The sequence below is a fragment of the Lynx canadensis genome, chromosome D1, assembly GCF_007474595.2.
Source record: "Lynx canadensis isolate LIC74 chromosome D1, mLynCan4.pri.v2, whole genome shotgun sequence".
Taxonomy (NCBI): Eukaryota; Metazoa; Chordata; class Mammalia; order Carnivora; family Felidae; genus Lynx; species Lynx canadensis.
Genome location: NC_044312.2, coordinates 10,122,109 through 10,148,777, shown reverse-complemented (window position 1 = coordinate 10,148,777; position 26,669 = coordinate 10,122,109). Strand labels below are relative to the sequence as shown.

At 38.7% G+C, this 26,669-nt stretch overlaps 1 protein-coding gene across 5 annotated transcripts in view; it reads right to left on the bottom strand.

Moving 5' to 3' along the window:
• Window positions 1-1,175: 1,175 nt before the first annotated feature.
• The window catches only part of LOC115524573 (testis-expressed protein 12), a 50,521-nt gene continuing 25,027 nt past the window's right edge, over window positions 1,176-26,669 (bottom strand). For 3 of the 5 annotated variants that reach the window (XM_030330955.2, XM_030330954.1, XM_030330958.1), the window contains 8 exons: window positions 22,827-22,955; window positions 21,689-21,849; window positions 20,374-20,541; window positions 17,993-18,139; window positions 4,646-4,783; window positions 3,901-4,083; window positions 2,975-3,085; window positions 1,176-1,444 (listed from right to left, as the gene is read on the bottom strand). In XM_030330955.2, coding sequence (XP_030186815.1) covers window positions 1,331-1,444; window positions 2,975-3,085; window positions 3,901-4,083; window positions 4,646-4,783; window positions 17,993-18,139; window positions 20,374-20,541; window positions 21,689-21,849; window positions 22,827-22,955 — 1,151 coding nt within the window. In that variant the 3' untranslated portion in view covers window positions 1,176-1,330. Of the gene's footprint in view, window positions 1,445-2,974; window positions 3,086-3,900; window positions 4,084-4,645; window positions 4,784-15,140; window positions 15,227-17,992; window positions 18,140-20,373; window positions 20,542-21,688; window positions 21,850-22,826; window positions 22,956-26,669 lie in introns of those variants that run through there. The other 2 variants (XM_030330956.1, XM_030330957.1) reach the window with 2 other exon arrangements.

Sequence of the window (26,669 nt, the reverse complement as noted above, 5' to 3'; positions counted from 1 at the left end):
GCTTACCTCAGCCTCGAGGCCTCCACATATCTGTGAGTTGTTCAGCCATCTTCTTGCCATTCTGGTACCTGCTGCTTTTACTCTGTGCTTCATCAACCCAGACACAAAACTTAGAGCTTTCCCTTTACTGCCACAATGTAAACCTTTACAGGTGGCATTTTTGTGCCTGCGGGAGCACTTCACTACAGAGGACAGGGTTTATGATGTTGGCTGTAACTCCTGAGGAAAACTGGGAAGAAACTGACTCTGCAGTGAGCTCACGGTTGTCCCAAACTACAAGTCAAGGAGGGTTCTCCGGCAGCATTCAACATGCAGAGGGAGCACTGAAAGTTTAACTGGTCCTGGTTTGGAGTTAAGTGGAGGGAGGAGGTATAACTGAAGGGAAAGGCAAGATAGGATCTCGAAGGCGTTGGCAAGAGTGTGGTTTATGTGACAGACATAGGAGGCTTCGGGCTATCAGGGTTTAGACACATGGAGATTAGATGGCCTCTAGTGCCACCTGTTGCCCAACCAAATGAAGAACTACCCACTCTTCAATTTCTGGAGGTGAGAAGAAATGGCTGATCTTAGGGACATCCCTCAAAACAACAGCTCCCAAGGCTGAGCTGGGGGTGGGGTGGAAGGTGGCAGTCGGTGGCTCAACTGCTGTGGCGTCCGTGGACAGTGGAGAAACAGGTGCTTTGGAAGAAAGCCTCCAAGCATGACGTAGCTGGCTTCGTGTCCTCTGTAAGCTCCTTAGAGCCCACGCTAACAGGCAGGCTGTGATGGAAAAAAACAAGGTGCTTTTTAGAGCTATACTCGTATTTTACAATCTGTGATTATTTGTATTTTTTCTCCCAAGCGTAAGGACCTCTGTCACCACTCTGTCTGATGGTGGTGATGACCCAGCTCTTTTTCTTTCATGTAGTCTTATTACCTAGAGAAAGATGTATCTAGTAAATATAAATTTAAAACTCTCTTCGAAAGGTTGTATCAACACTTGCTTCACGTTTTTAAGGAAGAGCCCTAAGAAAATATAAAACCGTGATTATCTCAAGAATTCTGTTTTGTTTTCTTTTTTTTAAAGTTTATTTATTTTGAGGGAGACAGAGAGCTGGGGAGGGGCTGTGGGGGGAGAGAATCCCATGCAGCCTCCACACTCAGCACAGAGGCAAAATAAAGAGTCGGACACTCAATTGAGCCGCCCAGGCACCCCAAGAATTTGTTTTTTAATAGAAATTTTACAACCAGATCTCTACAGTTTGGAAGGTAAGGTGCCTTTTTTGCTCTCTTTTTTTGTACAGAGAATGTTCATTGTAAACTTAGTTTCTAGGCCTTGTGAGTTGTTCCATCAGATGGTGACAAAGGTGCCATGGAACCCATAAGGCATTTGCACGGGCACTTCGGCTCGGCCCAGTTCTTCAAAGTTCTTGGCGTCCAAGACTAGTAGAAAATTGTTTTCATTCTAGAAAAGGAAAAACAATACTGGAAATTCTTTTCTTTTTTAATTTTTTAATGTTTTAATTATTTTCGAAGAAGAGAGACACAGAGCATGAGCGGGGGAAGAGCGGAGAGAGAGGGAGACACAGAATTCGAAGCAGGCTCCAGGCTCTGAGCTGTCAGCACGCAGCCCGATGCGGGGCTTGAACTCACGAACTGTGAGATCATGACCTGAGTTGAAGTCGGATGCTTAACCAACTGAGCCACCCAGGCGCCCCAGAAATTCTTTTGATCATGTCTTATGCATCTTCCTATCTATCCTCACCACCTAGCACAGTGCCTTGGCTATTCATTCACTGAATGTTTGCAGAATTGCTGAACCAGCCTGAAAAGGAAATTATGGCAGAAGAAGTTCAGGCCCAGAGTGAAGAAATTAGGTTGTTTATGTCAATTACTTTCACAGAATCTCTCTGACTTTAAGGATCTTTTTACCTGGGCCTTTTTAATCACCGAAGGGATACAGAAATATTTTTCTTCCAAATTTTCTAAGTTCTATGCCTCCAGTTACTTCGGAACTGTACAAATAACTTTGTCAGCATTACAAGGCTGACTGGTACTTGCCCTGGTGTAATTGCAGGAGTGGCAAGTACATGAAATGAGGACAAAGTCCTCTGAAGCCTGTGGCAGATGTTAGTAATTGATCCCAGCACTCTCCTCGTCAAACCCTTAAAAAGTCTCAGAATCCTACACCCCAGGCAGCCACTAATAACTGATCAAAGCTTGTACTCAAAGTGAACCTGTCTGCCATAAGACTGCCTTACACAAGAAGTTATGGCATCAACATTGTTGAGAACTAGGGCTCACCACATTACACTTTTGGAGCAATGAAACTGGCAGCACGGATGGTGGCATGAACACCCGACTAGACGTCAGAAGACTGAGATTTAAACACTGGCTTTACCACTGTGAGATCTGACGCAAGCTCCTGCAACTTATCTAACTTACAAATTCCATGTGTGTAAAATGGTATGCAAAAAAGGTCTTCTTCTTTTTTTTTCAATTTAAATTCAAGTTAGTTAACATACAGTGTAGTCTTGGTTTCAGGAATAGAACCTGGGATTCATCTCTTACATATGATGCCCAGTGCTCATCCTGAAAAGTGCCCTCCTTAATGCTCATCACCCATTTTACCCATACCCTACCCACCTCCCCTCCAGCAACGCTCAGTTTGTTCTCTATATTTAAGATTCTCTTATGGTTTGCCTCCCTCTCTGTTTCAACAAAGCTCTTCTGATGAGTAAATAAGATGATGTGTGTTAAAATTCTTTGTAAATGAATATACAAAATGTAAATTATGATGACTATATAAATAGAACTTTAAAATAATAATAAAGCACGATTGTGATAAAAGGGTATGTGCATAGGAGGAGAGGAAGAAAAGGGAGAAAGTACTGTATTGGAATCAGAATAAACTACTGACAGCATCACTGAATACAATCCTCAAAAGGCTCAGTGCCACTTCTCTTTCTGAGTAGTGATGGGGAGATACATTTACCTGCTTGGGGGTGATCACCACAGAGAGAATAACCCCACCATCTTCTTCACTGGTTCCTGGTGCAGGAACAAACACAGGTTCCGAGGGGTAGAAGCCATCTTCTCTCCAAATCTGTAAGACCCCCCCCCAAAAAAGTATTTGATAGAAGGCTAGTTATGAGCAAGAAGCCTTCAACAGCTTTTCTCACTCCCAGCATGCACCTGGCTGTCAGTACACTATCCATTCAGTAAAAGAACCAGGCTCACTGAGCTGAATAGAGGGGGGCAGGTGGCTTGCAGCTACAGGCTCCATCATCATCAGACACAATCTGTGCAGTTATAATTTCCCATCGACCTGAACTATGTGTCCCAATAACCTAAACCCCATGATTTCTCTAAAAATAACATCCAACAGAGACTTGCTTTTCTGGGCTTGGGATTCATGTAAGATTCCCCAGAGGGAATATACCCCTAGCCTAGGTGATTCTGTGGTTCTCAAACTGAATAAAAGTAAATGGTTGAGCAGCTTAAATATTAAAGAAGCCCAAGGGGTGCCTGGGTGGCTCATTTGGTTAAGCGTCTGACTCTTCATTTCAGCTCAGGTCATGATCTCACAGTTGGTGAGATCCAGCCCTGCAGCGGGCTCTGCCCTGACAGCTTGGCACCTGCTTGGGGTTCTCTCTCTACCTCTCCCCAACGCATGCAAGCACTCTCACTCACTCTCTCTCTCATTCTCTTTCTCTCTGTCTCTCAAAATAAATAAATAAAACATTAAAAAGAAAAACCTTTAAAAAAAAGTCACTCCTTCCTTTAAAAAAAGAAAAAGAAATTCAAGAGCTACTTTAACAAAACAGAAACTAATTCAAAAAAGTGGTCTTTTAAGGGTGCCCTTTAAAAGGGCAAAAGTGGTCTTTTAAGAGTTCAGAAAGGGAAAAAGATTTTCATTACCGTCAGTGTTTTGTTTACCACGTCCACCTTGATCAGAGAATCCCCCACCAAATGCCGAAAGCCACAGCCATAGAAGAAACGATACTTTCTGCCACTGAATTGGCCATAGTTGATCTGGGGAAATTCAATACCTCCTTCATCCTCTAGACCCTCAGGATGTAGATTTTCATAGGAGCACCAAATCTAAAAGAGATCCCAAAAGGATTTGCAGTGATTGCTTACTTTCTCACCTATTTTATGCAGTATAGGTCAGTGAGGGGGCTAAGAGTTTGCAACAGGGCTTGGAAACTGAGACTCTAGGTCACCTTTTCATTATTCCTCTTTCCATCACGTGTATGAATACGTGAAAGATCATCGGGTTTTGTGACGAAGCTGTCAAATGGCATACAGGGTGGCAGTGACCTTCTTATTCTACCAAAGCTATTAATAGCTACACAACGACATGCTGTGGTAAGCACAAGCTTTCCAGAAGGTGGAGATGATCAATACCAATCTAATACTTAGCTGTTCCACAACCATTAGAAGATTGACATATCTGTTTCAAAACACAAAAAGGATAGGTAAACACAGTGCTCACTCCCACTCAGAATCCTGCAGCTCTTGTGCAAGCGACTGTCATGACCTTACCCTGCTAGGCTGAATGTTATCAGACTTATTGGGCAACAAAGATTGAGGGAAACAGCCAATGAATAGAGTACCACGATTAAAATTCAAAGTCTTAGTCTAGTGTCCTTTGAAAGCATACCTTTCCATCAGCCTGTTTCACAGCACTGGCTGAAGAATAGGACAATGGGCTGAGGTTCTGTCCCTCGGGGTCATTCAAACTGACATGCAAGGGCAAAACAAACCTTCGAGGGAAAGATCTGCCTACTGAATTATAGACCTGTTCAGGAAAAAGAAAGATGAGAAAATGTCATTCATAGGATAACAGCATGTCCCAATAATTTATATCCAGTCAAACATTCCTAAGTAATTGCATAAACGATCATTTTCATTCATTCATTTATTCCACAAACATCTGTTGAGTACCTCTAGGCAAAGCACTATTTTAGACACTGGGGATGCAACAGTGAACAGAGTCTCTGGACCTCAAGGAACTCACACTCTAGCAGAAAAAGAATGATAATAAGAATTAAAATGTATGTTATTGGATTAGTGTCAAATACACAAATGAGGTCTTGATAGTGATAACTGCCATTAAGAAACATCCTGCAGGGTGAGAGACTAGAGAGTAACAGGGGTGCTTCCTTTTTCATGTCTGGTCAGAATAGGCCTCTGCGTATTAAAGCATTAACTTAGTAGGCCTGGGCTGCTCAAAGCTGGCACATTCTCAAGAAAGGTCCATTTTCATGGCTGGTCCTTAGCTGGCACCTGAGAACTGAGCTGTGGGAATATTATGTCTGACAAGACTGGGTTCGCATTCCTGAGGTCTTGAGCCACACTGCACTACTTTACCCAGACAGTTTATGCAAACAATGCAATTTATAATGAACATTTGCTTCCCTGTGGGCATACGGAGCTTTGCTTAACTGAGGTTAGGTAGGGGCTATATGCCTATGTGCTGATACCCAACAAAAACTCTTGATGATCAATCTGGGGGAGCTTCCCTGGCATGCAACATTCCATACATGTTGTCACAAGTTGCTAGAGGAATCAGGTGTGTCCTGGGTGACTCCACTGGGAGAAGACTTGGAAGTGTGCACCTGGTGGTCTCCTCCAGTCTTCATCCCACGCACCTTTCCATTTGCTGACTTTTCTGAGATCTGTGAGCCCTCCTACTGAATCACCAAACCAAGAGTGAGGATCCCCAATACAACCTCCTTGCAGAGATCATGTTGAAGCAGGAGGCCCTAGCAAAATAAGTATATTTTTTCTGACAATAAGAGTGCTTTAAGCATATTTTCCTTTCTTGAAATACTGTAAGAGGGGCACCTGGGTGGTTCAGTCGGTTAAGGGTCTGACTCTTGGTTTTGGCTCAGGTCATGATCTCACCATTCATGGATTTGAGCCCTGCGTTGGGCTCTGTCCTGTCAACAAAGGGCCTTCTTGGGATTCTCTCTCTCTCTCTCTCTAAAAAATAATCAAATGCAAAAAGAAAAACAAAAAAAACTACTGTAAGATGGAGAAGAAAATGTGCTATTTCCCCTCATATACCTGGATCCACATTATATCCATCTCACACAGAAATGTTTTTACTGAAAAAAGATTCAGTGCTATTTTTAAGCTTCATACAGAGTTAGATTTTTTTAAGAGTTAGATGTTTTAAGTTACTTTTAAATTTATGTAAACATTTTTTTTTCCTTCAGCAAAGCCATAGCTGAACAAAAAGACACTTCCAATAATGGTGGCTTATTATTAAAAAAGTAAAGTGGACCAACTATCCCACTGAAAACAGTTTAAAGAAGCTAGACAAAATGCTTAGAATAGGTGTTTGAACTCAGGAAACAACAGATGTTGGTGAGGATGTGGAGAAATGGGAACTCTCTTGCACTGCTGATGGGAATGCAAACTGGTTCAGCTGCTCTGGAAAAGAGTGTGAAGGTTCCTCAAAAAATTAAAAATAAAATTGCCCTACGACCCAGCAACAGCACTACTAGGAATTTATGCAAAGGATACAGGGGTGCTGATTCATAGGGGCGCATGTACCCCAATGTTTATAGCAGCACTTTCAACAATAGCCAAAGTAGGGAAAGAGCTCAAATGTCCATCAACTGACAAATGGATAAAGAAGATGTGGTTTATATATACAATGGAATACTACTCGGCAATGAGAAAGAATGAAACCTTGCCATTTGCAACAACATAGATGGAACTGGAGGGTATTACGGTAAGTGAAATAAATCAGTCAGAAAAAGACAGATATCATGTTTTCACTCATATGTGGAACTTGAGAAACTTAACAGAAGACCATGGGGGAAAGGAAGGGGAAAAAAAAAGTTACAGAGAGGGAGGCAAACCATAAGAGACTCTTAAATACAGAGAACAAACTGAGGGCTGATGGGAGGGTCGGTGGGGAGGGGAAAATGGGTAATGGGCATTGAGGAGGGCACTTGTTGGGATGAGCACTGGGTGTTGTATGTAAGCGATGAATCATGGGAATCTACTCCTGAAGCCAAGAGCATACTGTATACGCTGTATTTTAGCTAACTTGACAATAAATTATGTTTAAAAAATGCTTTATAATTCCCCCCCCAAATAAAAATAAAATAAAATATCTTTTTGAAGGCATTGGTGAGCTAAAAAGGCAGTGACAAACAACAGGGCAGAGATTTGGAGGGAGACGGAAACCTAGAGGTAAACAAGATACAGGGGCGGCGGGGCAACTTGTCCCCTAAGGATATCAACTGCTTCCAGAAAAAGGCAGCTGAAAGGCTGAGAAAATAAAATAACTTTTTATTAAACTTTTTTTTATCTTGAGATCATTGCAGATTCACATGAAATAATATAGAAAAATAAACAATTGATTAAAAAATGGGCAAAAAACTAAAATAACATTTGCCAAAAAATATACAAATGGCCAATAAGTACATGAAAAGATGCTCAGCATCATTCATTAGTCATTAGGGAAATGCAAATCAAAATTACAATGAGATATTACTTCATACCCACTAGGGTGGTTACTATAAAAAAAAAATCAAAACAAGAAAATAAAAGTGCTTTGAAAAGGTGAAGGAATCGGACCCCTGTGCATCGCCGGTGGGAATGTTAAATGGTGCAGCTGTTGTAGAAAACATTCTGGTGGTTCTTCAGTTAGTGATACAATTATCACAGGATCCAGCAATTCTATTTCTAGTTATATACAAAAAGAACTTAAGGGGCGCCTGGGTGGCGCAGTCGGTTAAGCGTCCGACTTCAGCCAGGTCACGATCTCGCAGTCTGTGAGTTCGAGCCCCGCATCAGGCTCTGGGCTGATGGCTCAGAGCCTGGAGCCTGTTTCCGATTCTGTGTCTCCCTCTCTCTCTGCCCCTCCCCCGTTCATGCTCTGTCTCTCTCTGTCCCAAAAATAAATAAACGTTGAAAAAAAAAATTAAAAAAAAAAAAAAAAGAACTTAAAACAGGGACTCAAATGTATACTTGTGTGCCGATGTTCATAACAGCACTAGTCACAATAGCCAAAAGGTGAAAACAACCCAAATGTTCCCCAACAAATGAACAGATAAACGAAATGCAGTACAGACATACAAGGATATTTAACCTTTAACAGGAATGAGATTCTGATACATGTTACAACATGGATGACCCTCAAAAAGGTTATGCTAAATAAAATAAGCCAAACACAAAAAAATAAATCTTGTCTGATTCCACTTATATGAGGTACCTGGAATAGGCAAATGCATGGAAACAGAAAGCAGAATAGAGGCTACCAAAGGCTGGAGAGAGAGGATAATAGGGACCTGTTATTTAACGGGTAGAGTTTCCATTTGGAATGATAAAAAGTGTGGAAATGGGCAGTGATTATGGTTGCACAACACTGTTAATGTACTTAATGCTACTGAACTGAATACCTAAAGATGGTTAAAATGTAAGTTTTATGTTATGTATATTTTATCACATAAAAAACAAAATAATACAGAGAGATCATATGTATCCTTCATCCAGTTTCACCAATGACAGTGTCTTGCATAACTGCAGTACAATATCACAACTGGAAAATTTACACTGATATAATCCACCAACTTTTTTCAGATTGTGTGTGTGTGTGTGTGTGTGTGTCTGTCTGTCTGTCTGTGTCTGTGTATTTAGTTCCATGCAGTTTTCTCATGTGTAAATTCATGTGATCACCACCACACTCAAGATATAAAATCACCACAAGGATCCTTCATGCTACCTTTTTATAAATATATGGCTACACCAACTCCCCTAACACTTGACCCCAGTGAATAGATTTTGATATTTTCAAGGAATTAAAGGGATAAAAGCTGGAGTTCAAGGACAGCCAAAAAGGAGAAGCCCTGATAGACCCCCAGATCTTTGGATCAAAACCCCTTCATTCAGCACCTAGGAGTAAGAATGAACAAGAAGTAGTCCAGCTCTTTCAGGAACTGTACCCTGCTTCAAAATATCCCAAGCCCTAGAACTAGATTAAGAATATCTGGAATTGGGGCGCCTGGGTGGCTCAGTCAGTTGAGCGTCCGACTTTAGCTCAGGTCATGATCTCACAGTTTGTGAGTTTGAGCCCCGCATCAGGCTCTGTGCTGACCGCTTGCTTGCTCAGAGCCTGGAGCCTGCTTCAGATTCTGTGTCTCCTTCGCTCTCTGCCCGCTCACTCTGTTCACGCTTTGTCTCACTCTGTTTCTCAAAAATAAATCAATGTAAAAAAAAAAAAATTAAAAAAAAAAAAAGAATATCTGGAATTGATCATGTACCCAAGCAATTAAATAAAATTTTCTCTGGAGGAACATAATATCAGCCTGGGTCTCAAAATATCTCTACAATTTTTCAAACACAATATTCTGTATACAATAAAAATTAGCCAGTACATGAGAAGACAAGAGCATGTTTAAAAAAACAAAACAAAACAAGATAACAACAGAACCAGAGCCACAAGGTATCCAGATAATAGAAGCTACCAGACTCTAAGTTTCTGAATATGGTGGAGGAAATTCTTTTAAACTGAGAATTGTAGCAAAGAACTAGAAATTATAAAAGAGAACCAAATTAAAATTCAAGTACTGAAAAATGCAATGAGTTTAAGAACTTAGTGGCAAGGTTTAACAGCAGAATAGACACTGTTGAAGAAAAAATTAACTGTAAGACAGGTAAGAAGAAAATATCCAAAACAAGATGCTTATTAGAGAGACACAAGAATGGTAAATACTAAATAGAACATAAGTAACAGATAAAGTGAAAAGGAGTAACACACATGTTACTTCAATCCCAGAGAGAAGGGAGAGAAAGGATTTACCAGATGCAATATTTGAAGAAATAGGTGACATTTTTCAAAACTAATGAAAGACATCAAACCATACATTCAGTTATCCCTAAAAAACACCAAAGTAAAATAAATAAAAAGAAAACCATACTGAGAGCTATCCTAGGACTAACTACAGAAAATCAAAGAGAAGATTTTAAAATCAGTCAGAGATGGGGTGCCTGGGTGGCTCAGTCAGTTAAGCATCCAACTTCAGCTCAGGTCATGATCTCACAGTTCATGAGTTTGAGCCCCACACTGGCTCTCTGCTGTCACGGCTTCCCTTCAGGTCCTCTGCCTCCCTCTCTCTCTGCCCCTTCCTTGCCCACTGTCTCCCTCCCTCCCCCCCACCCCATCTCTCTAAAATAAAAGCATTTAAAAAAGTTTTCTTTTAAATCAGAGGAGAGGAAAAAATAGCAACTTCAAAGGAGCAAGGCTTAGATTGACTACTGATTTATCAACAGAAATCAGAATACAACCAAACATCTTTAAAGTATTAAAAAAAATAACAACCTAGAAATCTTTATCTAATGAAAACATTCTTCAAGAAAGAAGGTAAAATAAAAACATTTTTCTGAGAAGCAAAAACAGATTTCATCACCAGCATATCTGAACTAAAGGAAATACCAAAAGATACTCTTCTGTTAGAAAGAAAATGATTCCACATGGAAGCCTCAGACTGGGAGGAATTAAAAGCAATTGAAAGGTACAGATGTGGGTACATGGGTGGTATGGAGAACTATGATTACATAAAGCAATAATAATAATGCCTTATAGGGTTTAATATAGAAAGAAAATTAAAATATACAACAACAGTAGTGTATAAATCAGGAGAAGAGCAAATAGAGTTAATGTGTTCCAGAGTTCTTGCACTGTCTGCAAGGAATTAAAGAACCAATTTATAATATATTGTGTTAAATCAAGGCTGCATATTATAATCTCTAAAATAACCACCAGGGACGCATGGGGGGGCTCAGTTGGTTAAGCTTCTGACTTCAGCTAAGGTCATGACCTCACGGTTCGTGGGTTCGAGGCCTGTGTCAGGTTCTGTGCTGACAGCTCAGAGCCTGGAACCTGTTTCAGATTCTGTGTCTCCCTCACTCTGCCCCTCCCCCACTCATGCTCTGTCTTTCCCTCTCCCTCTCCCTCTCCCTCTCTCTCTCTCTCTCTCAAATAAATAAACATTAAAAAATAAAAAATAGGGGCACCTGGGTGGCTGAGTTGGTTGAGCGTCCGACTTCAGCTCAGGTCATGATCTCGCAGTCTGTGAGTTCGAGCCCCATGTCGGGCTCTGTGCTGAGGGCTCAGAGCCTGGAGCCTGCTTCAGATTCTGTGTCTCCCTCTCTCTGACCCTCCCCCGTTCGTGCTCTCTCTCTTTCTCTCTGTGAAAAATAAATAAACTTAAAAAAAAAATAAGTTGGGGCGCCTGGATGGCTCAGTCAATTGAGCGTCCAGCTTCAGCTCAGGTCATGATCTCACAGTTTGTGAGTTCGAGCCCCACGTCTGGCTCTGTGCTGACAGCTTAGAGCCTGGAGCCTGTTTCGGATTCTGTGTCTCCCTCTCTCTCTGCTCCTCCCCTGCTCATGCTCTGTCTCTCTCTCTCTTTCTCTCTCAAAAATAAATGAACATTAAAAAAATTTTTTTAAAAAGAGAAAAGAACTAAAATAAAATAACCACTAAAAAAATATTTAATTACCAAGCTAATGGGCAGGAGGTGGAATGAGGTTTGGGGAGGGGAGATGGAAATCAAATAATAAAATACACTCAACCAATCCAGGGAAGGCAAGAAAGGAGAGAGAGAAAGAAACAATGACACAAATAGGAAGTGAACAGTAAGATGGGATTTTTTTTTATTAAAAAAATTTTTTTTTAACATTTATTTGTTTTTGAGAGATAGAAAGAAACAGAGCATGAGTGGAGGAGAGTCAGAGAGAGGGAGACACAGAATCCCAAGCAGGCTCCAGGCTCCGTGCTGTCAGCACAGAGCCTGATGAAGGGCTCAAACCCACATATCACGAGATCACAACCTGAGCCAAAGTCGGACACTCAACCAACTGAGCCACCCTGGCGCCCCAAGATGGGATTTTTAAACTTCAATATATTGGTGACTGTTCCAACTAAATGCTCAATTAAAAGTCAAGAATTAGCATAATGGATTTTTAAAATATATGCTGCTTACAAGGTACACATTCATAAAGATTAAAAGTGTAAGAATGGAAAAGTTACAGCATGCCAACATTAAACAAAAAAGTAGACTTTAAGGCAAAAAACATTACTCAGAAATAAATGTTCAATAAAATCATCAAGGTAAAACAATTCTAAATTTGTATGTACATAATAACAGAGCACCAAAATATATAAACTAAAAATTAACATAACTATAGGAGCACCAGTCTGGCTTAGTTGATAAGAGCCATGTGACTCTTGATCTTGCGGTCATGAGTTTGAGCCCCACATTGAGGGCAGAGTTTACTTTAAAAAAATAAAAAATAAAATAAAATTAACATAACTATAAAAAGAAACAGAAAAATCTGTATTCCAATTAAGAGATTTTAATATGCCTCTCATGTGATATCATAATGTCATGTAATAGAGATCAATAAAAACAGATACGACTTGGAGAGTATAAACAAATATGACCTAATTGACATATGTAAAACACTATATTGAAAATTCAGAATATACATTATTTTAAATACATATGAAGCACTTAAAAAATGATCTAACGCTGGACCATAAAGCAAATCTCAGTATCATACAGTAAAATTAAGCTGGAAATCAATGGTAGAAAAATCTCTATATATTTGAAATTTTAAAAACACATTTCAAAAACAAATCTCAATGAGAGAAAATTCGTTAACTGAGAAGTAATAAAAATAAAACATATAAAAATTTGTGGGATGCAGCTAAAACTCTGCTAGAGTGACATTTATCACAAAGATATATGTTGTGGGCAAAAGGATGAAAAATAACAAACTAACCACATTCTTAGTTACAAAGAGGTCATACTAGGCACAAAGGAAAAAGAAAGGGCCAGAGAAAGACCATATGATTTCACTCACATGTGGAATTTAAGAAACAAAACAAATGAACATGGGAGGAAGAAACAAAGAGAGAGGCAAGCCATAAAACAGACTCTTAACTATAGAGAACAAAGTGAGATGTTGCCGGAGGGGAAGTGGGCAGGGGATGGGCTAAATGGGTGGTGGAGATTAAGTAGGGCACTTGTGACGAGCCCTGGGTGTTGTATGAAGAAAGAAGGAAAGGAAATAATAAAAATAAGAATAGAAACTGATGAAATGGAAAACACACACACATTAAAGAGGATCAACCAAGCCAGAAAGATAGTTGTTTTTGAAAAGCTTCATTAAATTGATAAGACCCTGGCAAGCCTAAGCAAATGCACGAAAAAGAAAGGAAAAATTACCATATAGGGATAAAAACAGGTGGCATCAATTAACCATAGGTACATTTTTTTCAAATCATAGAATGATATCACAAATGACATCAGATAAATAAATTTGAAATTTTAGATGACATAAATTTCTCAAAAAAATCAATTTACCAAATCTGACACAATAAAAAATAGAAAATCAGAATAATATTGTATTATTAAAATACAATTCATAATTTAAGATCTAACTGTAAGGAAATATACAGGCCCAGATGGCTTACTTCTTGAATTATTCCAAACGTTTAAGAAATAATGCCAATCTTATACATTCTCATGTAGAGAAAAGAGAACAATTTCCAACTCACTATATGAGATCAGCAAAACCTTAATACCAAAACTTAACAAGGATATTATAAGAAAGAAAAATTGTAGGCCAATTTTATTCATAAAATACATGCAACAAAATCCTAAACAAAATATTAGCAAAGTAAGTCCAACAATATTTAAAGAAAAATACACAGCAACCAATTGGGATTTGATTCAGGAATAGAAGGGAAAGCTTCACATTCAAAAATCAATAAATAGCTGTTATTACAAACATTTCTTCAATCAATCAATGTACTTTACCACATTGATGACATAAAGGATACGTCAGAGGATTATCTCAAAACTATTGAAAAAACACTTGATAAAATCCAACATCCATCCATAATTAAAGTTCTTAGTAAACTAGAAGTAAAAGGGAACTTTCCTAAGTGAGAAAAATTATCTTTAAAAAAGAATCTATTGGGGCGCCTGGGTGGCGCAGTCGGTTAAGCGTCCGACTTCAGCCAGGTCACGATCTCGCGGTCCGTGAGTTCGAGCCCCGTGTCGGGCTCTGGGCTGATGGCTCAGAGCCTGGAGCCTGTTTCCGATTCTGTGTCTCCCTCTCTCTCTGCCCCTCCCCTGTTCATGCTCTGTCTCTCTCTGTCCCGAAAATAAATAAACGTTGAAAAAAAAAAAATTTAAAAAAAAAAAGAATCTATTGGGGCACCTGGGTGGCTCAGTCAGTTAAGCATCCAACTTCAGTTCCAGTCATGATTTTTGAGTTCGAGCCCAGCGTCAGGCTATGTATTGACAGCTCAGAACCTGGAGCCTGCTTCAGATTCTGTTTCTCCCTCTCTGTCTGCTCCTCCCCTGTTCGTGCTCTGTTTCTCTGTCTCTCAAAAAATAAACATTTTTTTAAAAATGTGTCAATAACTTATGTCCACACAAAATCTGCCCACAAATGTTAACAGCAGTTTTATTTATATTTGCCAAAAACTGAAAGTAACCAAGGTATCCTCCAATAAATGAATGGATAAACAAACCGTAGTACATACATACAACAGCATATCATTCAGTGATGAAAAAAATGAGCTATCAAGACACCAAAAGACCTGAAGAAACTTTAAATATATATTACTATGAGGAAAAAGCAAGTCTGAAAAGGCTACATACTCTAGGATTCCAATTACATGACATCTTGAAAAAGGAGAAAGTATAGGGACAGTAAAAAGATTACTAGTTGCTAGGTGTTGAGAGAAGTGGGGAGGGAAGAAGATGGAATGTGGTATTTTAAAGGTAGGAAAACTAGTCTGTATGGTACTATAATGGTAGATACATGACTTTATGCATTTGTCAAAACCCATAGAATTGTACAACACAGAGTGAATCCAGTGTAAATTACAGACTTTAGGTAGTAATAATATATAAATATTGGTTCATCAATGGTAACAAATATACCACACCAAGGCAAGATGTCAACAATAGGGGAATCTGGGGATATTAGAGGAAGGGAATATACATGGGAGTGCTTTCCAGGTTCTGCTTGATTTTTCTTTAAATCTAAAACTTCTCTAAAAAACAAAGTCTATTAGTTTGTTTGCTTGTTTAAATCTATAGCAAACAGCATACCTAACAGTAAAATGTTGAAGACTTTTCCTCTCATATTGGGCACCAGATAAGGATGCTAACCATCTCCACTTGCATTCAACACTGTACTGAAGGTCCAATGAAGAAAGGCAAGAAAATGAAAATCAATAACTAGTTTGGAAAGAAAACTGTCATTACTTGTATAAGATATGATTGTAGATGTAGAAAATCTAAAAGAATCTATAAATTATTAGAATTACTGAATTACTGTATTCATTAACTGAGCACAAGATAAAGAAACTAAAATCAAACATATTGCTATACAGCAGTATTAACATAAATGAAAGCAAAAGTAAATACCTAGGAGTAAATCTAATAATTTAATAATATTCTTTATAATAAAAAAGACATATAAAATGCATACCCAGATAGCTATAAAACACTTTAAAGAAGTGATAAAATGGAAAGATAAATTGTGTTCATGTACTAGAAGAATCAACATTGTGTAAAGATATTTACCTTCTCTAGCACAAAAACAGACACACAGACCAATGGAATAGAATAGAAACCCCAGAACTAGACCCACAAACGTATGGCCAACTCATCTTTGACAAAGCAGGAAAGAACATCCAATGGAAAAAAGACAGCCTCTTTAACAAATGGTGCTGGGAGAACTGGACAGCAACATGCAGAAGGTTGAAACTAGACCACTTTCTCACACCATTTACAAAAATAAACTCAAAATGGATAAAGGACCTAAATGTGAGACAGGAAACCATCAAAACCTTAGAGGAGAAAGCAGGAAAAGACCTCTCTGACCTCAGCCGTAGCAATCTCTTCCTCGACACATCCCCAAAGGCAAGGGAATTAAAAGCAAAAGTGAATTACTGGGACCTTATGAAGATAAAAAGCTTCTGCACAGCAAAGGAAACAACCAACAAAACTAAAAGGCAACCAACGGAATGGGAAAAGATATTTGCAAATGACATATCGGACAAAGGGCTAGTATCTAAAATCTATAAAGAGCTCACCAAACTCCACACCCGAAAAACAAATAACCCAGTGAAGAAATGGGCAGAAAACATGAATAGACACTTCTCTAAAGAAGACATCCAGATGGCCAACTGACACAGGAAAAAATGCTCCACATCACTCATCATCAGGGAAATACAAATCAAAACCACAATGAGATATCACCTCACGCCAGTCAGAGTGGCCAAAATGAACAAATCAGGAGACTATAGATGCTGGAGAGGATGTGGAGAAACGGGAACCCTCTTGCACTGTTGGTGGGAATGCAAATTGGTGCAGCCGCTCTGGAAAGCAGTGTGGAGGTTCCTCAGAAAATTAAAAATAGACCTACCCTATGACCCAGCAATAGCACTGCTAGGAATTTATCCAAGAGATACAGGAGTACTGATGCATAGGGGCACTTGTACCCCAATGTTCATAGCAGCACTCTCAACAATAGCCAAATTATGGAAAGAGCCTAAATGTCCATCAACTGATGAATGGATAAAGAAATTGTGGTTTATATACACAATGGAATACTACGTGGCAATGAGAAATAATGAAATATGGCCTTTTGTAGCAACGTGGATGGAACTGGAGAGTGTGATGCTAAGTGAAATAAGCCATACAGAGAAAGACAGATACCGTATGGTTTCACTCTTATGTGGATCCTGAGAAACTTAACAGGAACCCATGGGGGAGGGGAAGGAAAAAAAAAAAAAAAGAGGTTAGAGTGGGAGAGAGCCAAAGCATAAGAGACTGTTAAAAACTGAGAACTGAGGGTTGCTGGGGGGTGGGAGGGAGGGGAGGGTGGGTGATGGGTACTGAGTAGGGCACCTTTTGGGATGAGCACTGGGTGTTGTATGGAAACCAATTTGTCAATAAATTTCATATATATATAAAAAAAGATATTAACTTTCTCTCAAATTAATACGCAGATTCAGTGCAAATGCAATTAAAATCTGACAGGTTTTTTTGTTGTTCTGTGTGTGTGTGTGTGTGTGTGTGTGTGTGTGTAGAAACTGAAAAGCTGATTCTAAAATGTATATAAAAATGTAGGGGGGGTGCCTACATGGTTCAATCAGTTCAGTGTCTGACTTCGGCTCAGGTCATGGTTTCAGAGTTCATGGGTTTGAGACCCACATCAGGCTCTGTGCTGACAGCTCAGAGCCTGGAGCCTATTTCAGATTCTGTGCCTCCCTCTCTCTCTGCTCCTCCCCCACTCATGCTCTGTCTGTCTGTCTCTCTCTCTCACAAATAAATAAACATTAAAAAAAATTTTTTTTAAATGTAGGGACACCTGGGTTGCTCAGTTGGTTGAGCACCCAACTCTTGATTTCGGGGCAGGTCATGATCCCAGGATCATGGGATCAAGCCCTGCGTTGGGCTCCTTATTGAGCATGGGGCCTGCTTGGGATATTCTCTCTCTCTCTCCCTCTACCCCTCTCCCCTGCTTGCTCTCTCTCTCTAAAATAAAAAAAAAAAATTTTTTTTAATTTAAAAAGTTATAGCGGGCCAGGAATGGCCATGACACTCATTATAGAAGGAAATATTAGGAGGACCTTATCTACTAAACATCAAGAGTTTTCATACAGTGATATTAATCAGCACAGTGGGATACTGGCACAGGAATACCGAAGTAGACCAATGGAACAGAATATAAATCTAAAACAGAATAACGCATATATGAGTACTTAATTTTTAGAATTAAAAACTCTTGTAGAGGTAATATGGGAAAATATTGTTATGACCTTATCATGGGAAGATGTCTGAAATAGGATGTACAATGTATTACTCATAAAGAAAAAAATTGATAGATTGGAACATGCTTATTCATCAAAAGCACCATTAAGATAACCTGATAGAGGTATCTGCAAAAATACCTGTAGGAATTTCATACTTAATAGTGAATTATTAAACATTTTCCAGATGAGAAGGGGAAAATGATTACTGCTATAACTACTTCTTTTCAATTTGAGGTCCTCGCCAATATAATAAGGCATGAAAAAGAAATAAAAGACATATAAGGACTGGAAAGAAAGAAATGAAACTGTCATTATTTTCAGATAACATGATTATATACATAGAAAATCAAAAATAATCTATAGTCAACTATTCAAACCCTAATAAGTGAATTTAGCAAGATATTTAAATAAGAAATCAATATACAAAATCAACTGCATTTCTATATACCAGCAAAAACAGAAAATGAAAGCTTAAAAACTAAGCAAAATAAGTCAGAGAAAAAACAGACATCATATGATTTCACTCATATATACTTGTATGTGTAATTTGAGAAACACAACAGATGAACATAGGGGAAGGGGAGTAAAAAATAAGATAAAAACAGAGAGGGAGGCAAACCATAAGAGATTCTTAAATACAGAGAACAAGCTGAGCATTGCTGAAGGGGCGGTGGGTGGGAGGATGGGTTAAATGGGTGATGGGCATTAAGTAGGGCACCTGTTGGGATGAGCACTGGGTGTCACATGTAAGAGATGAATCCCTGGGTTCTAATCCTGAAACCAAGACTACACTGTATGTTAACTAACTTGAATTTAAATTAAAGAAGAAGAAGAAGGAGGAGGAGGAGGAGGAGGACGAGGACGAGGACGAGGATGAGGAGGGAGAGGGGGAGGGGGAGGGGGAGGAGGAGGAGGAGGAGGGGGAGGAGGAGGGGAAATCTAAAGCAAACGTGATGCTAAAAATGGTAACAGAGAACAATCTGGTATCTGCCAGAGGGGAGAGTATAGGGATGGGCAAAACAGGGGAAGGGATTAAAAAGTATAAAAGCCCAGTTATAAAATAAATAGGACATGAGGATACAATGTACAGCATAGAGAGTATAGTTAATAATATGTAACAACTTTCTATGGTGACAGAAGATACTAGATTTATTGTGACGATCAACTCATAATGTATATAAATGTTAAATCACTATGTTGTGTGCCTAATATAATATTGTATGTCAACTACACTTGAATAAAAAAACTTAACAATTAAAAGAAAAGACTGGGATGCCTTGCTGGCTCAGTCACTGGAGTGTGCAACACTTGATATTGGAATTGTAGGTTCACACCCCATATCGAGTGTAGAGATTACTTAAAAATAAAATATTTTAAAAATAATAATAATAATTAATCAAATATACCATTTATAATAGTTTCAAAACTAAACCTGAATGCCTACAGATAAATTTAACAAAAGATATGCAATATCCTGACCAAAAACTTTATAAACATTACTGAGAGAAATTTTTAAAAGACTCAAATAAATGGAAAGATATTCCATGTTCATGGATTGGAAGATTCAACATTTCTTACTGTTGTAAAGACATCAATTATCCTCAAATTGATCTGTAGTTGCAACATGATTCCAATCAGATTTTGTTTTTTCTTAATTTGCAAAAACTGACATGTTGACTCTAAACGTATGGAAATGCAAAAAGGCCAAGAAAAATCCAGGCAATCTTTAAAAAGAAAAGAGCTAGGACTTATACTGCAGATATCAAGACCTATCAGACAGCTATAATAACAAATAAGTAAGCTTTGTAAGAAAAGTTAACTTTAGGGGTGCCTGGGTGGCTCAGTCTAGTTAAGTATCCGACTCTTGATCTCAGCTCAAGACATGATCTCACACTTTATGAGTTCGAGCCCTGCATCAGGCTCCAAGCTGACAGCACAGAGCCTGCTCAGTATTCTCTCTGCTCCACCCCAACTCATGACTGAATGTACTCTCTCTCTCTCTCTCTTACTCTCTCTCTAAATAAATAAGTAAACTTAAAAGATAAAATAAAATTAAATCAATGTTTTAAAAAAAATTTTAAGTAAAGTTACAGTCCGAAACAATTTGCATTACATAATCCAGGAAATTTTTACCTTGGATTCAGTATCAGGAAAAAGTGAATGCCCTCAGCTGGAAGAACCAAAACAGCTTCTATTATCAGAGAATTAAGATATTATAGTCCATTTGCCATCCCTTCCAGGAAACTGAAGCACGTTTAGTTCTCAAGTGTAATAAGGAACTAATCACACAGTGCTCCAAAACACATCTCTTTGTTTTCTTTAATATGCTTTTAATTTATCAGGTATTAAGTAAGTAACTCAAATTATTTTTAAGTATTAAAGAAGTAAATGACAAAGCTGTGCCTTCAATGCTTTAAAACCGTTCTACTTCCTTATCTGCCAAAGAAGCAAGAGAAGCAGCCAGAACCTGGCCAGTTCAAAATTATGTTGGCAACTTCTGACAAGTCAGAGATGTTTACCTGATCAAGCCCTTCCCCAACTTTCCTGAGATTCTGTAGTTGGTAAACTTCTAGGCTTCTTCCATCATCTTGACAGCACAAATCAATTACAACACAGCCCTGGTCCTCAAAGGCATTGATGTGATGAAAAGTAACAAAAGGTTTACTGTAGTACATCCCTGGAAGAAGCTGTAGGGAAAATACAAAGAAAAAGAGATATTTTCTTTTTTTCTTTAAGGAACAGATCCACAAAGTTTAAATTAAAAAGATTCCTTCCTCCCCTTTAAGTGACAGGCCTAGTAAGTATAAAAGGTAGAATGTGGAACATAGAAGCAAACACTTTGATTTAAGCATTGCTTGCTTAGGTCATCACATTTCATATTAATCAATGAACTGGGGATATTTGATATAAACCAATCAACTGTCACAACTAACTTAAAAGTCCTTATGAAATAGGGCCCAATGTTTTGAGGTATAAATAAATCCTAGACTTTATCTTACATGATTGAATAGAAAATACTGCTTTTGAGGCACCTGGGTGGCCCAGTAAGTTAAGCGTCCAATTCTTGGTTTTGGCCCATGTCAGATCTCGTGGTTTGGGAGATGGAGCCCCTTGGGCTCTGCACTGACAATGCAGAGACTGCTTTGGATTCTCTAGCTCCCTCTCTCTGCTTCTCCCTTGCTGGTGCGCTCTCTCTCTCTCTCTCTCTCAAAGTAAATAAATAAACTTTATAAAACTATTAAAAAAAAGAGAAAATACTGCCATTAAGTAGCTTATGATGAGTTAAGTGATTATTTGAAAAATGCACTTATTATCAAAATAGGATTTTTTGTAATGAAATTAGGGTACAGTAAATTTAGGATGTCATCTCTTTAGAAAGGCAAAAAGAAGACAAAATACCATAGCGTTACTAAACAGGAGTATAGAAAGATATTTAACAAACGCACTTTGGACTTTGGTAGGATTATCATATTTACATACCAAGAAGTCATAGAACCAAGCAAAAAATTATCATTGCAAAAGTTACAGAAGACTTCTATGTGAACAACATTCTCTTTAGCAAATATTATGACATGGAAAAATTCATGCTAATATGCCAAGGTTTCTTAGATGCCATTTTAGTTGAATCAGATAATTAAAAGTAAAACCATTCCTTACAATTTTCTAATATGCAAAACCCACTGTACTCATTAATAAGTAGCTAGCCCCACCTACGGAAGAAGGTAATATCCTTGATTACGAATGTCTTATACCAGCAATACCCAGTGACAGAAAAAAAATCAACCATATACAGATTTGTCCATTTTCAAAACAAACATAGTCAAGATACTCCACCTGTCCAGTGTGCTTATCTACCACATGAAACCGTGTATTATACTGGGGTTCCCAGCTTATTCCATCTGCAAAGGACTTTCCCCGGATTTTAGAAGTGACAACTTTCCACAAATTCATCTTTAGAGGTTGTTCAATGAAGATTATGTAGTTCCTTGTCATTCCTGAAAGGTTCCAGCAAATAATAAAATGGGATTTAGTAAATTAGAATTGTCTGAAATGTGACGGTTATGGGGATTTATCTGAATGCCAGGACATAATACTTCTAACCTAAACAAAAGCCAGACAGAAATAATTCTCCACTGCTTCCCAGCTTTGCCTTACATATTTCTTGTTCCTACATAAAAAAGGGAACTGCTCAGAACAGCTTGGGTTGAATGCTCACAGCTTGCTTTTTATCTTCCTTATTTTTCTTTTTAAATTGGTCAGTTTATGAACCAAGTGAAGACGCATAATATTAAAGTGTCATTTGTGATCAAGATGTTTCTTCTGTAATCCTTTTGCTATTTATCCTGAAGGTTAAGATTCAGCAGCAGATTGGCTATAAAGGTTTAGAATGCAGAAAATAAATATTCTGAGAAAAAGCTGAAGCTATCAAACAGAATATGAATTTCCCCCCCCCCAAAAAACATAGTCAAGACCTTTTCATGAAAATAATTACCTATGGCTTTAAAGTTACCTAAAATTTTGAATTCTGTCAATTTTTTTTATGGTCAAATAATTTTTTTCTACTAAGACTTTACTTTTGTAGAGCAGTTTCAGGTTTGTAACACAATTAAAGGGAAGGCACAGAGACTTTATACCCTGTCCCCCCACACACACAGCCTCCCTAACATCAACATCCCCCACTAGAGTGGTTGGTACATTTGCAACAGCTGACAAACTGACAACCCATCAAATGCACCCAAAGTCCATAATTTACATTCTGGTTCACTTTTGATGTTGTCAATTTTTTAGTAATTGCCAGGATAAAAAGTATGTAACTAAACAAAATAAACTGAAGTGGCATTAAAATGCAACCTTGGTCTCATCAGCATATTTTGATAAGTGGTATCAACACAGTATATGCGAACACTAGCTTGTCTGCTACAGCGACATTTAAGGCACATCCCAAAGTAATGTGTGTTATCTTTGGGCTTACCAAAGCTATGATAGTAAGAAGGTCTCATCCCCTCTGCAGAGGCAATAGAACATATCACCTGGGCTCCATGGATTGTCTCCCCAAGATCCACCTTCTCTGGAGGAACTCGAATAACATTATAGCAAGAACCTGGAAAACAAAGTCCTGTCTTATTTATACACATTCTAAAATAAAATACAACCCTTGCACTCATGGATTAGAGATTTATGCAATATATGCATGACATCCATATTTCATAAAGGGTTATTTCTTTTTTTAATGTTTATTTATTTTTGAGAGAGAGCGTGAGGCACAAGTGGGGGAGGGGCAGAGAGAGGGAGACAGGATCTGAAGCAGGCTCTGCACCGCCAGCAGAGATCCCAATGTGGGGCTCGAACTCACTCAGGAACCATGAGATCATGACCTGAGCCGAAGTCAGATGCTTAACCAACTGAGCCACCCAGGCGCACCCATAAAAGGTTATTTCAAACAAAGACTTGGATAAAAAAAAAAATATTAACTTTATGAAAGTCATTAGCTAAGGTTTTAAAATGATACACACAAAGTAATCAACCAACGGTTTACTGCATTTTTTTTCACGATTGCTAGCTAAGTTTATTGCATTTTGATGCTCTCAAAAGACTACCCTCTCACTCCCTAAAAATGAACTCATTCTCTACTTTATAGGAAAAGATCAGGTAGCAGGCAAGAATATCCTCTAATTCTACTTGTCCCTCTCACCATTCCCCAATCCCTACAATTACAATCTCCATTTGCCCCCACACCCAACTCCTCTCCAGTCCTCTGGATCCCTAGGGTCACTCCAAGTCCCATCTTATCCTTTCTTAATGCATTCATGCAATTGCCTTCATTCATGTAATTATTCATCTTACTACTTCTGCAAGAACCAGCTCAGGTAACCACTCCTCAAGTAGCCCTCCCTGATTCTTCCCCACCCCAAAGGTATTTGGTGCCTCTCCTCAATGCCCTGATTATATCCTGTACAGTCATACACTTATTGCACTATAATTTCGTGCTTGTTTATCTGCTTCCCAATAGACTGGTGAGCTCTTCAAGGGCAGGAATTGTGTCTGATTCATCTTTGTATCCTCAGTACCAAGCAAGAACTTAGCATTCAGTAGGCACAGTAAAAATAGCTATTGATGATGGATTACTTAACAACTTATGTTTGTTAAATTATTCAGTGAATAGGGGCACCAGGGTGGCTCATCGGTTAAGCATCCAACTCTGGCTCAGGTCATGAGCTCGCAGTTCATGAGTTTGAGCACTGCATTGGGCTCTGTGCTGACAGCTCGGAGCTTGGAGCCTGGAGCCTCCTTCAGATTCTGTGTCTCCCTCTCTCTCTGCCTCTCCTCCACCTCTCAAAAATAAATAAACATTAAAAAATTGTTTTAAATCGTTCAGTGAATAAACAAATACTGAGGTCATATTGAATTATATTTCTGGTATTAGAATTGCCAATGCTGGTCCTGAAAAACTGGGGTAACACATAACTTTGCAAACACTCAGCTTCTTTTGGAACAAGATAACCCTTCTGTTCTCCATTTATTCAGCCATTACTTCTTGAGTGTCAACTATATTCCAAACACTCTTCTAAGTGTCCTAAGTTTATCTTTCAGACACTTATACACAGCAGGGTCCAAATGTACACAAGCCTTTTCTTTTACAAAGCTCAGATTCTAATAAAGCATCCAATAAGTAAAAGTATAAAGCATCGGATGATGATAAGATCTATAGGGACTGGGAATAAGTGTATAGGGATGGGGGCCACTGTTTGCAATTGTTGATAGGGTGATCTGAGAAGGCTTCACTAAGACAGTGACATTTGAGAAAAGACCAAGAGGAGGTGAGGAAGAGAGGCTTGAGGATATCTGGGAGAAACACATTCCAGGCAGAGACAAGAATAAATGCAAAGATTCTCAGCCAAAAGTAAGCCTGAAGTGTCCAAATAATAGCATGAAGGCCAGTGACGCCCTGTCAGAGTAAGCAAGAAAAGTCTGAGATGAGGTGGGTGGGCTAAAAAGATAATTGGCTGATATGCTGACAATAAACTGAAATGGGGCAAGGGTAGATGCCCAGAGACCAGTTAAGAAGCTATTACACCAATTCACATGCGAGAGGATGGTGGGCTCAAACCAGAATGCCAGCAGTGGAGGTCATATGAGGTGGTTGGATTTTTTAATTTATTTTGAAGGCACTGCTGCAATTGCTTTTTGACCAACTGGATATAGATGTGAGAGACAGATGTGAAGGATGATTCCAAAATTATCATCCTGAGCAACTGGAAGGATGAAGTTACCATCAGCTTAAATGGGGAATCTTTTAGGCAGAGAAAATTTAGGGGAAAAGTTCAGGAGTCTGGTTTTAAATAAGTTAATTTTGTAACACCTATTAGACATCCTACTAAAAACACTGAGTATTTTATATCAATTTTATATCCAATTGATATAAAATACTGAAGGGGTCTGAGTTAGGATATAGATGTGTTCTGCACACCCATTATATATAAAACATCATGCTTTAGACAGTGATGAGTTATAAAAGTGATAAAAGACCAGTTCTACAGTTCCAAAAGTACCATATTACTACCTAACAGATTACACACATTTCATTAGTACTAAAAACTACTTGGATTGATTATTTAGAGGATTTTTGTTCATTTTTTAAAGACTTTAAAAATGCAGGGAAACGCTTAAACAGTTAAAAGCTTTTTATTTCTTAAAGACAGAAATTACCAGCAAGCACTTTATTATGAGAATCACTAAATTTCTCCCAAACACAACCTCTCTACAGCTACATGTACATTTGAGCTCCAGTTCAAAAACTCCGGTTGAACTGAACATTCGAGGAAGGAGGAAGATGAAGAGGAGGAGGAGGAAGGGGAGGAGGAGGAGGAAGGGGAGGAAGAGGAGGGGAGGGGGTGGGAGAGGAGGAAGAGAGGGAGGAGGAGGGGAGGAGGGAGGGAGGAGGGGGAGAGGGGGAGGAAGACAGGGAGGAGGAAGGGGAGAAGGGGAGGAGGAGGGGAGGAGGAGGAGGGAAGGGGGAAGGGGGGGAGGGGGGAGGAGATTCAGTTTCAGTTGAGATTAGAAGATAAAGAATTGCTCATCTCAGTGGTTAGATTAAGTGACAAAACTCACTAAATTTAACCAGTATTAATTAATGAACTGTTCTAACTGCAAGTTGTGAAGCCATGAGCAAGACAGACACATACCCAGGAAACACCCAACAAAGGAATGCCCAGAGGAATGACCTGCCCAACACTGCATCTAACTCTGGGAGACTCTTCAGGACTTTGTATAATAGACTGAGGCAAAGTACCAAGAACAGCCACAGCCCCTGATGACTGGTGGCAGGGTTTCTCAAAGATCCAGGAGTCACTTGCACCAAAATCACGTGGGGACCTTGTTAAAATGTGCCAAGATAAGGGGTAAGGGGGTGATTGAAAAGCAGATTCTTGGTCCTTTTTCAGGTCTACTGAACCAAACTCTCTGAAGATAAAGCCCAGTAATCTACATTGCTAGGAAGCATTCCAGAACATTCTGAGGCACACTAAAGGCTAAGAACCACTGATCTAACGACTACTTATTTTAGAATATATAATTCAGAAAAGCTAAACAGTATCTATCATATTATGAACTAGTTACCAGTTATCTACTTGATTAATAGACTTAATTTATTAGGAAATGTACTTTTTGTCAACCATATTTTAATTAACAAGAAAATAGTTTTTAAAATAGGTCATCTACTTAGGAGAATTCTATGCAGCCTGATTCTGGGAAATGTATCTTGACATAAGAAATAATTATTATAATATTTTAATACATTGTTAGGGGAATAAAAAAC